General features: G+C 45.3%; 1 protein-coding gene across 2 annotated transcripts in view; it reads left to right on the forward strand.

Moving 5' to 3' along the window:
* The window catches only part of Ints4 (integrator complex subunit 4), a 60970-nt gene that overhangs the window by 32910 nt on the left and 10036 nt on the right, over positions 1 to 18024 (forward strand). For both annotated transcript variants that reach the window (XM_075952459.1, XM_075952460.1), the window contains exons 13-18: positions 1105 to 1220; positions 3291 to 3424; positions 4835 to 4992; positions 12392 to 12485; positions 16630 to 16710; positions 17683 to 17813. In XM_075952459.1, coding sequence (XP_075808574.1) covers positions 1105 to 1220; positions 3291 to 3424; positions 4835 to 4992; positions 12392 to 12485; positions 16630 to 16710; positions 17683 to 17813 — 714 coding nt within the window. The remainder of the gene's footprint in view (positions 1 to 1104; positions 1221 to 3290; positions 3425 to 4834; positions 4993 to 12391; positions 12486 to 16629; positions 16711 to 17682; positions 17814 to 18024) is intronic.

An 18024-nucleotide genomic window follows, 5' to 3' on the forward strand; every position in this document is an offset into this window, starting at 1 on the left:
TAACCATTGAGCCATCTCTCTGACTCCCTTCACTTTATTTTTTTGTGACAGGGTATCTTACAGAATCTGGACCTTGTTACCTGGATTCTCTGTCCAACAAGCTCTCAGGGATCAGCCTGATTCAGTCTGCTAAGTGCTGGGATTACAGGCACTAACTGTTCAGTTTTGTGTTTCGTTATTGTTTGCATGGGTGTTCAAGGCATCCGTCCAGGCTGTGCGCCAAGCTCTTTACCACCTCTTCAGCCCTCTTTGTAATTCAGTTTAGCCAAACTGTTAGCAGGTCTAACCCAAAACTTATAAAAAATAAATAAAAACACACAGTTGCCTCGTGTGTAGTTTTACACAGCTTGGAAAAGCCCGCCCCTTTCACTGTAATAGCTATTTTTTTAACTGGGTTCTTACTCATGACACTCTTAAAAACTTTGCATTTTTTTTTCTCATTTAAACCCTGCTTCATGAACAGCCTGCCCAAGGCTGCATGGTTTCAGGACATCCCCTCGGATATCAGTTCTGTTGTTTTGACTTCAAGTTAAAAATCAAAAAACAGAAAACCTGGCTCAAAACGTCTTAAACAATAAATCTAATCTTTACATAGCAATCCATGATGAATGAGCTTCAGGACTGACCATCTTGTCAGGGTGAGAGTCCTGGTTGATGAGCTCACAGTTGCCAGACGGTTGCTTCATAAGCCAGCCTCGGAAGACCCAGAGAAAGAGATGCCCTCGTGTGCTTCTGTGTGTGGTTAGAAAGTCATTACTGACAGCTCCCCGCAGACTTCTCATCTTGCCCCAGTGACCAGAACTAAGTTACTTGACTGTTAGCGGACCAGCTGCTGGGAAATGCGCGGGTTGAGTTCCAGTTCCAGCCCTGGAACTGGATGGTCTTTGTCTTAGCATCTTACCGTTGCCCTGGTACCTAAGGAGTCAGTTTTCTTGACAGGAAAGCTGGAGGAACTGCATTTGAGCTCCTCTCTTCTGTAAACGCCGCCGTTTCTAGAGGAGCCAGCTGAGTTCCTGAGGGATTGGTGACGTGCCTGAAGTTGTAGAGTGTGGAATGTGGATGAGACACTCGCTAATGTGCTGATGTCGTTCCTGTTTGTTTCAGGTGCTTGAAGTTCCTGGGGAGCCGGCATCCGACCCTTGTGCTTCCTTTGGTGCCCGAGCTCTTGAGCACCCACCCGTTTTTTGACACTGCTGAGCCAGACATGGATGACCCGGCGTGTATCCTCTTTGCTGGGCTCAGATGGGCCCTGCGGTCGTAGCAGAGATCTGAATTGTACTGGTAGTGCCAGAGAGAGAGGTGGCCATTCTCAGCCTTCATTGCTTTCATCTTTGCCATTTAATAGCAACAAGCATTTTAGCCTTTTATTTACTCCTTCTCGCATTTCACATATTCATTATATATTTTGTACATTTTATCACTAATTTGCCACACAATTTTATCTTTGTTGTTGATGATTTTATTATTTTATTTCTTTATTTCTTTTAGTTTTTCAAGACACAGTTTCTCTATATAGTCTTGGCTGTCCTGGAATTTGATTTATAGACCAGGCTGGCCTCATCAAACTGCCTCTGCCTCTTGAGTGCTGGGATTCAAGGTGTGTGTACCAGGCTTTTTCTTTTGGGCCACCAGGCAGCTCCCAAATCGTGACACAGAGACTACTTATTAGTTGTGGATGCTCGGCCTGGCTTAGGTTTGTTTCTGGCTAATTCTTTTAACTTAAATTAACCTGTTTCTCTTTTTCTACCTTTTGGCTCTGGCTTTTTCTCTTTCTTACTCTCTTTCTGTCTGCCTTACTTTCCTGGTGGCTGCTTGGCCTCTGCCTGGGCCTATCCCTCGTTCTCTCCTCCTCCTTCGCTTGTTCCTCCTCCAAGCCTCGATTTCTCCTCCCATTTATTCTCTCTGCCTGCCAGCCCTGCCTGACCTCTCCTGCCTAGCTACTGACCGTTCAGCTCTTTATTAGACCAATCAGGTGCCTTATGCAGGCAAGGTGAAACAAATGGAAGGCTTCTTTTCATAATTAAACACACACCCTACATCGTTAAATGCAGTATAGAAGATGTAATGCAGCTCGACATAGTTAAGGTGATCTCCACAGCAGGTGTGTGCCACCACTGACCCTGAAAAAATCTAAGTTCTGTTGTTATTTTAGTTGTATTTATTTCTATGTGCATTGGTGTTTTGCCTGCGTGTAGATCCGTGTGAGGGTGTTAGAAGCCCTGGAACCAGAGTTATAGAGAGGCAAGAGCAGCCATGTGGGTCTGGGAATTGAACCGGGTCCCTGGAAGAGCAGCCAGGGCTCTTAACCGCTCAGCCTTCTCTCCAGCCCCAAGAAACTGAGTTACTGAAAGTAACTCAAAAAAATCAGATCTGGGGGGCTGGAGAGATGCTGCTCACCCTTGTTTGTAACTCTAGTTACGGAGAATCTGGCAGCCTCACAGAGACATAGCTGCAGGCAAAACAAATTCAGTGCACAAAAAATACATAAATATATTTTTAAAGGCAATTTGCCTATTAAAAAGAATGAGATCTATCCCAGCTGTTGACGCACACACCTGTGAAGTGATGTAGGACTTTCCCATGAGGCAAACCACATCGTGAGGCTGTACAGGTCTGCCCCTAAAGCTTACACGTCTGATTTTACAGCCTGTGTAATCCGCTGTGTCTTGAGCCATGCTTCGTTTGGCCCGAGGGAGGCGCAGTTCTGAGCTAGGCTGCATGCTCACTATGCTTGTAGTTCAAGTTCAGTGGGTTTTGATTTCCTCGTGTAGCATGATGTGGACTTGGATTGTTTTCTAATAACGGGAGTGTGTTTACCCCAGTACATCCTCACTCTCCCTAGGCTCCTTTTGCTTCATATGCAGACCCAGATCCTCCATGAGTTTTAGGGATCCTTATTGGAACATAGGACACACTGAAACTAGTGAGGACAAGGGGACCATTGCATCCTCCCCTAAGTCTGCTTGCTTTCACCGTCTCTTGGGGTTGGTGTATTTGCTTAGACAGGTATTATCTGCCTCACTTTGGCCTCGAGCCTGGCATCTGCCTCGACCTCCTGAGTTCACAGGCACACCCCAGTACGTTGTGTGGTTCTGAGGATTGAACCCAGGGCTTCTTTCCTGTTAGGCATGCACTCTACCTACTGGGTCGTACCTAGCCCTGCCTGAACTGCAAATCAAAATTGTTTTGATTATTGGGCAATTGTGGCCTTAATGGGAACTTTGGCGGTGGGAATTAAGGCAGCAGACTATGTATGGGTTTCTAAACTCACTTAACCCACTGTGCACCAGACATTGCAGTTTTAGTTCTTATCTTCAATGCTGCTAAAACCTGCCCTACAATGCCAGCGCTGTTCTCCGACCACACCTTCAGGCACTACGCCTACTTGCGAGACAGCCTCTCTCATCTTGTTCCTGCCCTGAGGGTAAGCTAAAAGTATTCTGCTTTGTTGATTTACGGTGCCTTGTGGTGGTTAAATAGCAGACTATATGGTCTACAAAAATTCATCCGTCCACCATTCTCTTTTTATCTTGGACTTTCTTATTGTGCTTTAAACAGTTTTTGAGATGATCTCTGTTGCTTAGCTCAAATTTGAAATCTTTTTTTTTTTTCCAGGATAGGATTTCTCTGTGTAATAGTCCTAGCTGTCCTGGAACTCACTCTGTAGACCAGGCTGGCCTCAAACTCACAGAGACCTGCCTGCCTCTGCCTCCCGAGTTCCACCCCTGCCCGGCAAACTTGCAATCCTTTTCCCTCAGTCTTCCTATACTAGGGTTATAGGCGTATGCTGCCGCGCTGGACTTCTGTCCCTGTGCTTCTATGTTCACATCCTCCAACCATGTCCCCCTTCCCCGCTCCCTCCTTCACTCACTTCTCTCTGTGCTGAGCGTGCAATTAAGGATTAATTACATAATGTTAGGCAAGAAAAAAAATATATTTTAGACTGGAGTAAACTTGTAATATTTATTTTTACATTATGTAATTTGTGTGTGTGCAGAGCACACACATGCTGGGCATGCATGTGGAGAAGCCAGCTGGTTAGTGGGAATCAGTTCTCCCTAGGGTCTCTGTATGTGGGTAGTCAAAAGACGTTTTGGAAGTTGCCTCTCTTCTGCCATGTCAGGGACAAACTCAAGATCTCAGACTTGACGGTCAGTTTCTTTACTTACTGAGCCTTCTCACTGGCCCTCCATCTCTTTCTTAAATCTTAGAAGTTACTACTTCTAACTATTAGAACAGGAATTACAATTACCTTCCTATAAAACATTTTACAGGGGCTGGAGAGATGGCTCAGTGGTTAAGAGCATTGCCTGCTCTTCCAAAGGTCCTGAGTTCAATTCCCGGCAACCACATGGTGGCTCACAACCATCTGTAATGAAGTCTGGTGCCCTCTTCTGGGCTGCAGACATATACACAGACAGACTATTATATATAATAAATAAATAAATAAATATTTAAAAAAAACATTTTACAGCATGCTTCATAAGCTGATTTGGGAATAAGTTATCACACTCCCATGAAATGAAACACAAGTCTTAAAAATAAATGTAACACACAGATTAACTTTTAGTACTATTCCTAAGTTCAGCAACAGAAATATAATACAATTCTCTTTTCCTACTATGGTATTGGATAGGCTGGGTTAGCATTCTCATTTATATTGGTGCTTTCCTTCCTAGTCTTTTGCCTTGTGTTCTTCCCCTCCTTTTTTTCCCTCCATCTTTCCTCTCTGCCTCTGTTGCGTGTCTGTGTGTGTGCGTGCGTGTGTGAGTGATTGGCCATGCCATAAGCCGACCACAGGATTTGCTGATACTGCTGTTCCGCTATTTTTTAGTTGCCAGGGAGAAAACTGGTGTCATCAGCCGTCTCTCCTGCCATCACCCCCCATGAAGACCCTTCCCAGCAGTTCCTGCAGCAGAGCCTCGACAGGGTGTACAGTGTTCAGCACCTAGACCCGCAGGGGGCCCAGGAGCTGCTGGAGTTCACCATCAGGTGAGCCGTCCTTGTCTGCTTCCTCTGACAGCTAGCGTTTCTGTCCTGCTCAGCCTGATGGCTTTGAATTCCATTGTTAGTTATCCAGATTCTCTGAGTGCTGGCCTTTACTCCTGAGTGGTTTTGAGATTTTATTTATACTTAGGTTAGATTGTAATTGTTTTTTTTAATGTTTATTTATTATGTATACAATATTCTTTCTGCATGTATGCCTGAAGGCCAGAAGAGGACACCAGACCTCATTGCAGATGGTTATGAGCCACTATGTGGTTGCTGGGAATTGAACTCAGGACCTTTGGAAGAGCAGGCAGTGCTCTTAACCACTGAGCCGTCTCTCCAGCCCCTGTAATTGTTTGTTTATTATTTTTTAGTGATGTTTTATTCATGAGTCAAAGAGTAGAGCAAATAGAAAAAGTTACAAAGAGCTTACACCTTTCATCCCAGCTCTTGGGAGGAAGACCCAGGCAGATCTCTGTGAGTTCAAGGCCAGCCTGGTTTTTATAGTGAGTTCTAGGACAGCCAGGGCTACATAGAAATCCTGTCTCAGGAAAAAAACAAAAACAGTTAAAAAGCAGGTATTTTAAACTTTTCTTTCTTGTTAGATGAGTAACAGAAATGCAGAGAAGCAGTGGTTTGACGAGGCAGGAGTTTCACCCTCCCTTAGGCCTGCAGGGCTGAGATCATCATGGATCCAGGCTCACTTTTCCTGTCTGTCCTCTGTTCCTTGTCTTCCCCTTGCCTGACAGTCCACTCTCCTTCTTTCTAGTCTGCTTTTGCCTGTGAGAGAAAGGAAAGGGCAAGAAAGGGGCTTCATTCTGTTTGGCTTATTTTGAAAGGTAGGCCCCAGAGGTGCCTTTAGTGTTCTGTGTTGACTGGAATATAAGTCATGTGGTTATATCTAGCGTTGGCGAGTCTGGATCAGTAGTTTTTGTCCTAGGTGACTAGTATTTGGGTAATAATGGCACTAGTATCTGGTAATAAAGGAAGGTCCTGGGGAATACCCGATATGCTCTGCTAGACCACGTGACCCATATCTGACCAACCCTTTTGTACACTGTGGGCGGCCATGATTGGGAGCCACACTCCCCTGCTCTTGATAGCTTGTGTGCAGTGAGCCTCAGTGCTGTGTTTTTCTCTTCTCCATGGTAGTGTTTCGTTTTGGAGGCCACTAAAAGAGGCTGCTGGCCCTGAGCCCAGGAAAATAAGCTGATTCCTGACTCATTCCCATCTAATTAAGCATTTAGGGCTTGTCCTTGACAGTTTTGTTTTATTGGCACTAAAGCAAATGCAGAACGCATAAAAACAAGTTGATTTAGTTTTTAGCTGTGCTGTGACTGTTAGTAGGTTCTCGGTAAACACCTGCTGGGGTGCGTTTCCTTCGTGATCTGGTGTTTTTATTTATTTGTGGTTTTTCATGTGTGTGTGTGTGTGCGTACTCCATCCCACATGTGGAGATCAAAGGCTAGCACACAGGAGCTGGTTCTTTTTCCACTCTGGGTCCTGTGGACTGAACTCACGTCATCTGCAGTAGCCCTTGTATCTTTAAGTGACGGCCCACTGCGCTAGTGCTGTGGCTAGCCCTGGGCACTCCCCGGAGAACTTGGGAGGGAAAGCAGCTGTGAGCCCACTCTGCTCAACAGGCATCCCAGTTTGCCAGACATGTCAGGGCCAGGGTCTGAGTCCAGCTTTGTGATCCCTGAGGTAAGGGCCTGAACTCAATGCCCAGACCCTTAGACCAGTGCTGGGTGTTGGTGAGCTAGGGACAGTGAGAGCCCTGGGTCTAAGCTAATTGGTGAGCTCCGGGCCAAAGACAGACTCTGTCTCAAAGGAGGTGAATGGTGCTGTGGATGACACCCGGAACACACCTGTGCACATATGTAAGCACGCGTATGTACATTCAAAGAATGATGATTCCTTGAGACAGGGTCTCTCAACATAGTCCTGGCTATCCTAGAACTTACTATGTAAACTAGGCTGGCCTCAAACTCACAGAGATTCCTGTCTCCATCTCTCAAGTGCTAGGAATAAAGGCACCAACACACCCAACTTCAAAAATTACTATTTTTATAGTTGCTAAAAAGTGTTAATTGGCTTTTTATACAGAATAATCAACCAGGGCCACGTTTTTGTTACTGTTGATGTAAAACAACTTTCCTGTCGTAGTCACTGCCCTTGCAGCCAAGTTCTCGTATCTGTGGAAATTTGGACATGGTCCAGTACGAGTGCAGGGAAATCTTATCTTATTTTATTTTATTTTATTGAGCTTTGCATAACTACTTTGTCTTCACCACTGTGTCTGGGGTGCCTTCTAGGAACTTGGAAATGCTTGTTATAAACAATAGTGATGACTTCAGCAGAGCGATGTCGTTTTAGAGACGTGGTTTACTGCTTTGTGTCTAGATGCTCAGATGATGATTTATAAAGGCCTGATCTCCTGGATTCTGTGACGTCACCAGTGCCCATGAGTAGACCAGACTGGCCTCAAACTCACTGACATCTACCTGCTTCTGCCTCCCAAGTGCTGAGATTAAAGGCGCGTGCCGTCACTGCCTGCCCGGCTCTCAGAGCCTTTTAAAAAATTAATTATTGGGCTGGAGAGATGGCTCAGCGGTTAAGAGCATTGACTGATCTTCCAGAGGTCCTGAGTTCAATTCCCAGCAACCACATGGTGGCTCACAACCATCTGTAATGAGATCTGGTGCCCTCTTCTGGCCTACAGGCAGGATACTGTATGTATGTATGTATAAATAAACAAACAAACAAACAAACAAACAAACAAATAAATCTTTAAAAAAACTAGTTTAAAAAAATTAATTACTCATTTATATGTGCATTGGTGTTGGGTCACCTGAAACTGGAACCACAGATGGGTGTGAGCTGCCATGTGGGAATTGGGAATTGAACTCAGGTCCTCTGGAAGAGCAGTCAGTGTCCTTAACCCTTGAGCCATCTCACCAGGCCCTGCTTTTCAGAGCTTTATAGCCCTTACTTCTGTTGAGTTGAAGAATGGCTACACCTTTAATCCCGGTACCCAGGAGGTAAAGGCAGAAGGATCTCTGTGTATTTACATTCAGCATGACAGCACTTCTATAAAAGAGCTGGGGTTTATTCATGCACACCCTGTATTTTCTTTTGCCAGGTATTATGTTAGTAGAAGAGGCATAGTGGTAAACAGATAGTCCCTATTATGAGGGCTCTTAGTTTCGTGAGAGATAGTTGGATAAATAGAAAATATAGAATTGTACTTTGCTACTATAGTAGATAAGCAGGGTCTCTAGAAGAAAGGAAGGTTCACCTAAGCCTTCTTTGAATGGGAAGCAGTTCTCGACCTATAGGTCGTGACCCCTTTGGAGGTCGAATGACCTTTTCACAGGAGTTGCCTAGGACCATCGGAAAACACAGATATTTACTTTACGATTCATAGCAGTAACAAAAGTACAGTTATGAAGTAGCTACAGAAATCATTTTATGGTTGGAGTCAGCATACCATGAGGAACTGTATTAAAGGGTCACAGCATCAGGAAGGTTGAGAACCACTGATCTAAGAGATGACCTGAAGTCAATCAGGTGAGGGAGGGAAGAGTATCACTAACCAGATGTGGAGTCCTGAACTAAAACACGGCCTTTCTAGCTTCCTATGTGGTTAACGGTTTGTCCGGAATTCAAACCTCCAGCATAAGGAGAGGTGAAATCCAAAGCACAAGCTCAGATCACAAAGAGAACGACTGTAACCTTGATTTTTAGAGCGTAGAAGAGGTTGAAAGGAAGGTGTAGCCACAGACATTTGATCTGTACATCCAGAGTATTTTGTTTTTGAGACGAGATCTCTGTTGTGTAGCCCTGGATATTGGAGCTTGTCGTGTAGATCAGACTGGACTTGAATTCATAGAGGTCTGCCTACCTCTAACCGTCTCCTGAGTGCTGGCATTAAAGGTGTGCACCACCATGCCTGGCTTTTTTAAATGTTTATTGCCTTTATGGACCAGGGGTTGCTAATGTGTGTTCTGAGAGGGGCATTGTTGCCCTGCCAGATCACATTGTAGAAATATGGTTCACTATAGCTGTTTTTCGGTTTGTTTTGTCTCATTAGTATTTGATATGTTTCATAAATTTAAAAAATTAATAGCAAATAAATAAATGGAGTGTTTATTATATGTTAATGATCAAAAGAAGAGAGTTTTAGACTCAGACAGGCCTGGTTTGTGTCCTCTTTTTGACATTTTTTAACTCTGACATTGGGCAGACCACATAATGTTAGTGTTTGGTTTCATGCTCAGTGGAACGGATTAGCTACAGCTCCTGGAGTGAGGAGTAAATGAACTCCGATAAGGAAATGCCTAGCGCAGTACAGCTGCCCACAGAAGGTGCTCTTTGTGCCATCCGCTGAGAGAATCCCGTCTTCTGATGGGCGTCTAGACTGCGGCTTCCTGAGGCTTGTGGGCAAGAGAGGTGCACAGAGGAAACCCGGGGATACAGAGCCTTGTGCCGGGGGGCCAGCAAGTTTCCACTTTGCCTGTCCTGTAGGTGAGGCTTCTTGTGGCTGATTGGGTTGCACTGAGAGCAGCGGTTTACACCGCAGGGCAGGAGACTAGCGTCAGCACATGATCAGCCTGGCAGTGTTCTTCTAGTAGTAACAGGGCAGAATCTTGCTGACAGTAATTGCTTCAGAAATAGAGTGGTTCTGAACGTCTCTGTGATAAGGGAACTGCAGAGACTAGCTGGCCACCAGAATCCTGCTTCATGGATGCAGATAGCCCAGAGTCTTTTGTTTTGCGTGACTGACATCAGAATGGACCAGGCCACTCAAACACATGAGATGATGTTATCCATGGTCACTCATTTCTTCAGTCCTGGCTATCAGTTGCTCTGTGCGTGGTTGTGGGCACTTCCTTCTAGTAGCAAGGCCTCTAGGAAGCAGCATCAATTATCCTGGGGCTGCCATTGAGGTTGCATGAGGTTAAAGAGAGGGGCTGGTTCAATGGACAATTGTGTCCAGCCACAAAAGTCTGCTGTGTCCAAAACAGCTTCTCAAGTGATCCAAGCCTTCAGCTTTCCTACGGTTACTGTTTTTATACAGAATTTTTATTTTGCCATTGAAAAATAATGAGGCACCGGATGGTGGTAATACAGGTCTTTAATCTCAGTACTTGGAGTGGGGGGCAAAGGCAGGTGGATTTCTGTGAGTTTGAGGCCAGCCTGGTCTACAGATCGAGTTCTAGGACAGGCTCTAGAGCTACAGATAAACCCTGTCTCAAAAAAAAAATCTTAAGGGGCTGGAGAGATGGCTCAGCGGTTAGGAGCGTTGCCTGCTCTTCCAAAGGTCCTGAGTTCAATTCCCAGCAACCACATGGTGGCTTACAACCATCTGTAATGAGGTCTGGTACCCACTTCTGGCCTTCAGGCATACACGCCAACAGAGTATTGTATACATAATAAATAAATAAATATTTTAAAAAAAATCTTAAAAACAAACAAACAAAAACCCCATAAAACTAGGAGTCAGCTCTATAACCCTAAAACCTGACTGTCCATTTCCAACAGAGAACATGGTATTTACCTGGTGGGTGAGTGGGAGTCTCTAATCTAATATATGATACTCATTTTAGGAAGTGGATTTTTAAGAGTTTGGAAAAATTAGCCGGGTGGTGGTGGCACATGCCTTTAATCCCAGCACTCAAGAAGTAGAGGCAGGAGAATGAGTTTTGAGGCTCGCCAAGGCTACACGGAGAAACCCTGTCGCGAAAAAAAAGAAAGAAAAGAAAAATAGCTAGGGAGATAACTTTCTTGCTTTCTGTGCAGGAAAGATCCTGAGTGTGGATCTCTAGCATTTAAATATATATATTGAGATGTAGTTCATGTGCCTGTAACCCTAGCTTTTTTTTAAATATTTTTTTTATTATGTATACAATAGTCTGTCTGTGTGTAGGCCTGCAGGCCAGAAGAGGGCACCAAACCTCATTACAGATGGTTGTGAGCCACTATGTGGTTGCTAGGAATTGAACTCAGGACCTTTGGAAGAGCAGGCAATGCTCTTAACCTCTGAGCCATCTCTCCAGCCCAACCCTAGCTTTTGAGAGCACAGACAGGAGGGTCCCAGGGGCTCATCCATAGGATGAGATGTACTAGATGACTTAGTTGGATCTGACTCACTACCTAGAAGTGGATTCGAGGATGTCTTCCCTTAAACAAAATCAGGTCAATTAGTAATGAAGTGGAGAATGGCTGAGTATGTATGCATAATGTTTATAGATTTTATCTTTCATGTGTGCGTGTTTTGCTTGCATATATCTGTGTGTGTGTGTGTGTGTGTGTGTGTATATATATGCACTACTTTTGTGCTGCTGTTTTCTGGAGGTTATAAGAGGTTGTTGGGTTCCTAGAACTACAGTTAAGGATGGTTGTGCACACACCTTTAATCCCAGCACTTGGGATGCAGACTCTGTGAGTTTGTGGCCAGCCTGGTCCACAGAGTGAGTTCCAGGACAGCCAGGGCTATACAGAGAAACCCTACCTGGGGGGGGGGGGGGGGGAAGAAGATGATTGTGAGCTACCATTTGGGTGCTGAGAAGCAAACTTGGATCCTCTGCAAGAACAACAAAAGCTTTTACCCGCTGAACCAGCTGTCCCCTGTGTATTTTTACCCATGGAACTTTGAAGCTGTTTTACTGATGATAGTTTACTTTTGTGTATGGGGTAACTTTTGGGAATTGGTTCTATCCTTCTACCATGTAGGTAGGTCCTAGGGATCAAACTCGGGTAGTCAGGCTTGGTGACAGGTGCCTTGTAACCTCCTCAGCCGTCTCTCTGGCCCTCTCCTCATGTACAGTTCCTACATAGTTGGGGTCTTATACTTTATTATCAACTTTTGTTTTGCTTTGTTTTTTGAGACAGGGTCTCTCTATTTTATAATCCTGGCTGTCCTAGGACCAAGCCGACTTCAAACTCACAGAGCTCTGCCTGCCTCTGCCTCCGAAGTGCTGGCATTAAAGGCATGCGCCATCACATAGCATTATCAACTTGTTTTTTAATAGCTGTAAAAATATACATATACATCCATATACATATACATCCATATATATATATATTTCTTTTTCGAGACAGGGTTTCTCTGTGGTTTTGGAGCCTGTCCTGGAGCTAGCTCTTGTAGACCAGGCTGGTCTCAAACTCACAGAGATCCGCCTGCCTCTGCCTCCCAAGCGCTGGGATTAAAGGCATGCGCCACCACCGCCCAGCTAGCTGTAAAATATTTTATTGGATGTACCATAGTATACTTAGTATTTCTGCTGTGTGGTCAAACAGTGTGACGTGATCTCCACATTACTTGTTACCCTCTGCGCTGTCTGACTTGCTGTTTTCTTGTGTCTGAGTTGTTTGTGTTCTGGTTTTGTTTTTCCTATAGAGATCTGCAGAGACTTGGAGAACTTCAGTCTGAATTGGCAGGGGTGGCCGACTTCTCTGCTGCCTATCTTCAGTGTCAGCTGCTCCTTATTAAGGTTTGCTTGGATTCAGTGTTTATGGATTCTGATGCGAAGAATGGACTTGAATGATCAGCAGTGTTTGAGACCCTAAGTGGAAAAACTGTTGTTCTGTGAAGCCATCCAGCAGTGGGAAAATCACATGTCTCTATTGAAATAAGTGTGAACACATACAGTGTCTTAGGTAGGCTTCCTCTTGCTGTGAGGAAACGTCATGACCAGAAGGAGGAAAAGATTTGTGTGGCTTGCACTTCCATCTTGTTATCACCGTTCACCATTGAAGGAAGTCAGGACAGGAACTAAACAGGGCAGGAACCTGGAGGCAGGAGCTGATGCAGAGGCCATGGAGAAGCTCTGCTTTCATGGCTTGTTCAGCTCCTTTCTTATAGAATCCAGGACCACCAGCCCAGGGATGGCACCACTCACAATGGACTGGGCCCTCCGTCATATATTAAGAAAATGCAGCTGGGCAGTGGTGGCGCATGTCATTAATCCCAGCACTCGGGAGGCAGAGGCCAGTGGATCTCTGAGTTCGAGGCCAGCCTGGTTTACAGAGAGAGAGGGAGGCAGAGACAGCAAAACCAAAAAGAAAAAAGAAAATGCCCTACAGCCTTGCCTACACCTATGAAAGCATTTTCTCAATCAGGATTCCCTCCTCTCAGATGACTCTAGCTTGTGTCAAGTTGACATAAAACTATCCAGCACATACGGGAAATTTAATTTTAGGAGAAATCTTTTATCGTTCTCAAATTAGAACAATAGGTATGGTGCTGCACGCCTTTAATCCCAGGACTCTGAGCCTGAGGCCAGCCTGGTCTGCACAGAGAAACCCTGTCTTGAAAAACCAAACAACAACAAATTAGGGCGTATTTTAAGTTTTAAATCCTGAAGATTGGAGCAAAGGATATATAGCTTAGATGGTAGAATACCTGCTTAGCATTCCCAAACCCCGGGCTTGATCTCAGCACCGGATAAACAGGAACACTATAGTCCCAGCATTTGGACCAATGGGAATTGGAGACAGGAGGATTTGGAGTTTCAGGACAACAGCCAGGTCCTTATAAAACCCTGTTTCCAAAAGAGAAGGATATTTTAGTCAAGTTTGCGAACTTGGTCTCTCCATGTCCAACTTATTGGAATAACTGGAGAACCCTGAGCTCAATTAGAATAGGGTTTTTATAGTAGTAAAGATGGGGGTGAGGGTTTTCTGAGGTTCAGGACCTCTGATTGGCTGACATTTGTCTAGGGGTGTCCTGGTGAATGTGCACTGGCCGGTGATCCTATCTACAGTGGTTGGAATGTTAGGCATTTCCTTTTCTAAAAAAAAAAATCATTCATTCATTTATTTATTATGTCTGCATGTATGCCTGCCCGCCAGAAGAGGGCACCAGATCTTATAGATGGTTGTAAGCCACCATGTGGTTGCTGGGAATTGAACTCAGGACCTCCGGAAGAGCAGCCAGTGCTCTTAACCTCTGAGCCATCTCTCCAGCCCTAGGTATTTCCTTTGAATGGTCTGTTCTTGGGCGGTGGTCAGGTCCTGGCACCAGGTATTGCCTCAGAGTAAACTACCGAGACTCAGGCCTCTTATTAAATTTATCCAGGGCCGAGTTCTACTCTGGCATGTGATAGCGGTTGGAAATTAGAACTTGCCTTGGGTGACCTGTCCTTACTTAGCTTATCATGGCTGGCCCCCACACTTTCTTTCTTTTTTGGTGGAGGGGGGGTGGGGGTGGTGTTTGAGACAGGGTTTCCCTGTGTAGCCCTGGCTGTCCTGAAATTTTCTTTCTGTAGACCAGGCTGACCTCAAACTCACAAAGATCTGCCTGCCTCTGCCTCCCGAGTGCAGGGATTGAAGGTGTGCACCACCACCTGGCATGCTATTTTCTGAACTTGCTTTTGATTTTGTTTGTCAAAGGCTAATTCATTTCTCTTAAAAGGGCCAACCTCCCAGGCCTTTGTTGGCACAGACCTGTAATCTGCCCGTTTGGGGGACCAAAGCAGCAGGATTCATTGCCAGCCTGGGCATCTTAGTGAAACTACCTCCAGACTAAACGCGGCTGGCGATAGAGATGAGCAACTGAACATTTCCTGTGCCTGGCGCATGTGAGAGCCACTTGGAGACAGGAGAGTGGGAACGGGAATAAAGGACAGGTTGCTGGCGCGAGGCCCTGTCTTATTGAAAAAAAGAAAAACAAAATCCACTTTTGTTAGGAGCAAAAGAGGGGATTGAGAAGACATTGCTCAACTGTGCTGATCACTCTTGTTAGCCTAGAACCTGAGCCAGGAGTGTGTTTGTGATAGGGAGGAGCTAATAAATTGTGGATATTCTCAGCCGTATGGTCTGTGGTGGGCGGGAAAATACTTACAGTATAATATTATGTACTCAAAAAAAAATTACAGAAGCATTCTGCTCCAACCACACTTATGTAGAAACTTGCACATGAGAAATAATTGGAAGTAACAGTTTTCTACTGCTGTTCAGTGTGGTGCTTCCAAATAGGTGTGGCCACTGATCCTTGATGCAAAGTACCCACTGGACTGTTGAGACTTACTTTACGTTGCAGGTGTGAAAGGGAAGCCAGCTTGAGGTAGCATAGGGTAGAAAGTACTGAGTTATTGATTTATTTAGCAGTTCACTTAAAGCATTGCTTACACTACCAAGCATGTCTTCACTCGCTACCTGGAACCGAATGACCTAGAGAAATAGCTAAAGTAACTGGTCATTGCCCTTAACAACCTGCTGACTGCCACCTACACTTCTGTAAAGTCTTGCTTGTTGGCCCCAGCTTGTGGTTTTAGAATATGAATTGAGAATACCAACTGGGCCCTGCATTGGAGCCTTTCAGGACCTGTCCTGGCTTCGGTCCACTGATGACATCTCCTGTCTTCTTCTCTCGATGGTGCCAGCACTTGTTCTTCTCAGAGAACCCAGGTTCAGTTCCTAGTGCCCACAGTACCCATAGGTTGCTCTCAACCATCTAGAACTCCAGTTCCAGGAGAGCCAGTGCCCTTTTCTGCCCTCTAAAGCCATCAGGCGTGTGTGTGGTGCACAGACACAAAACAACAATAACAAAACAGAAAAAGGTACCACTTTTGTTAAAATGGCAGTATACTGAATTAAATAGACTCTATACATATTCTTAATTTTTCTTTTCTTTTCTTTTTTTTTTTTTTTGAGGCAGGGTCTCTATGCTGGCCAGGATGGCCTTGAACTCACAGAGATCCACCTGTCTCTGCCTCCTGTGTGCTGGGACTAAAGGTGTGTGGTACACACCTGGCCCAAGTAGACTATATTTATTTTAAACATTTTTACTGAGCTGGGCATAGTATTTCATACCTGCAATCCCAGTACTCAGGAGTCTGAGGCAGGAAGTTCAAGGCCAGTTTGGACTATAGGATGAGACCATGTTGAAATAAACACCCCCAAAATTTAGTTTGCCAGTGTGTTTTCTGTTATAAACGTGCCTACTAGAAAATTGAAAATGATGTGTGTGACTTGCGTTGTTTAGACAGGGTTAGTCTGGTTTCTATGAAGTCATTCATTGCGCTGTCAGAAGGTTCTTGGAAGCCGAGTTTGATGGTGCCTACTAGAGAAGTTGAGACAGGAGGATCATGAGTTTGAGGTCACCCTTTCTGAAGAAAAGAACAGGAAATCAAAAGATGGAGAAGAAACTCCCTGAAATAAACCCACAGCAGAGATAGGTGGAATTGGTACCCAGACCTGAGTAGGTGATAGAGAGGGGTGGGGAGTGACACCTGTGGCTCTCAGCGCTCTGATTGGAGAGAAGCTGGGAGAGGAGGCTCTAGGAAAGCTGCCCGGCTGGGAGTTTTACACATTGGATAGTGGTAGGGTGTGTCAAAGGACACCACACACGGGTTGGAATCTCAGTTGGAAGCCGGACAGTTTAGGCTGCTCGGGTTAATGCAGTGACCCTGTGAACAAGGCCCCAGGGCCCAGCGTGCAGCAGCTGATTGTCCTGGAGTCATCTGAGCGCCCGCTGTCGCACACCTCTGCCGGTAGGCGAAGCTTACTCGCTTTTAGACGCTGCAAGGGATGGGAGGAAACCCGCAGTATGCTAAATTCTCAATCAAAGCACAGATCTCAATTCTGTGTCCCTTTTGTGACCGCTGTGCCTGTCTCTCTCGTTTGTCTGAGTAGGCTTTGCAGGAGAAGCTGTGGAATGTGGCTGCCCCCCTATATCTAAAGCAGAGTGATTTGGCCTCAGCAGCAGCAAAACAGGTAAGCATATGGAGACTCCTCAGTCGGGCGTCTGTCTGGGATCACTGGACTTCTGTGACTTCCAGGTCTAATAGAAGTTAGTGAAGGGTTGTGCGGTGACTGTGCCCAGCGCTGGGCTCCAGAGGACCAGGGCTCGAGTTCAGGTCTCCTCCACCTTACGGGCTGATAAATGAACAAGTTATCTGAGTCTCTTGGAATTTAATCCTCTGTACAATGTGGCAGCTGAATTGCGTGATTTCTGAAATTGTTCTAACATATCGGTTTGTGGGCCTGGGGCGTGGCTCAGCAGGTCGAAGTATGTAGGCCTGATGACCTGAATTCAGGACCTGGAACTCATATACAGAACCCACACTCTCTCACATAGTTTATGTGATGCCATTTATATTATTGCATGTTTCAAACATATTAAAATCTAATAAAAATAGTTGTAGATCTTTTCTCTAAAGTGCGTGTAAAATAATTTTGAGGTGGGATTTTGGTTTTTTGCTTTGTTTTGTTATTTAAGTCGGTTTCCCTGGGGCTTTTGTTGTCCTGGAGCTTGCTCTGTAGACCAGGCTGACCTCAAATTCACAGAGATCCACCTGCCTCTGCGTAGCAAGTGCTGGGATTAAAGGTGTGCGCCACCAACGCCTGACAATTTTGAGGTTATTTTAATATTTTTAATTCTTTGATACTTTCATAGAGTGTATTTTTATATTCATCCATACTCCTCTTCCTAACTTTTCCTAAAGCTATCCCCACCTCTCTACCACCCGATTTTGTTTCTCCTTTTTTAAAAAAATAACCTGTTGAGTCTTGTTTGTGCTCTGTCCATATTCCAGGGTTAGGGCCACCCACAAGAGTGTCGCTAGCCTGCCAGGAGCTACACCCTTCCTCGGAAGCCATCAGCTATCTGTAGCTCCTCAGCTAGGGTTGGAAGCTTGTGCAGCCCTCTCTCTCCTGTGATCTTTTACTGATTGTCTTTCCTTACAGATCATGGAAGAAACCTATAAAATGGAGTTTATGTACAGCGGGGTGGAGAATAAGCAGGTGGTGATCATACACCACATGAGGCTCCAGGCCAAAGCCCTGCAACTGATAGTCACTGCACGGACCACGCGAGGGTAAGGTGCAGCTGATAGTCACTGCAGGGACCACGTGAGGGTAAGGTGCAGCTGATAGTCACTGCAGGGACCACGCGAGGGTAAGGTGCAGCTGATAGTCACTGCAGGGACCACGCAAGGGTAAGGTGCAGCTGATAGTCACTGCACGGACCACGCGAGGTAAGGTGCAGCTGATAGTCACTGCACGGACCACGCAAGGGTAAGGTGCAGC

Source organism: Microtus pennsylvanicus, chromosome 18 (genome assembly GCF_037038515.1).
Source record: "Microtus pennsylvanicus isolate mMicPen1 chromosome 18, mMicPen1.hap1, whole genome shotgun sequence".
Lineage (NCBI taxonomy): Eukaryota > Metazoa > Chordata > Mammalia > Rodentia > Cricetidae > Microtus > Microtus pennsylvanicus.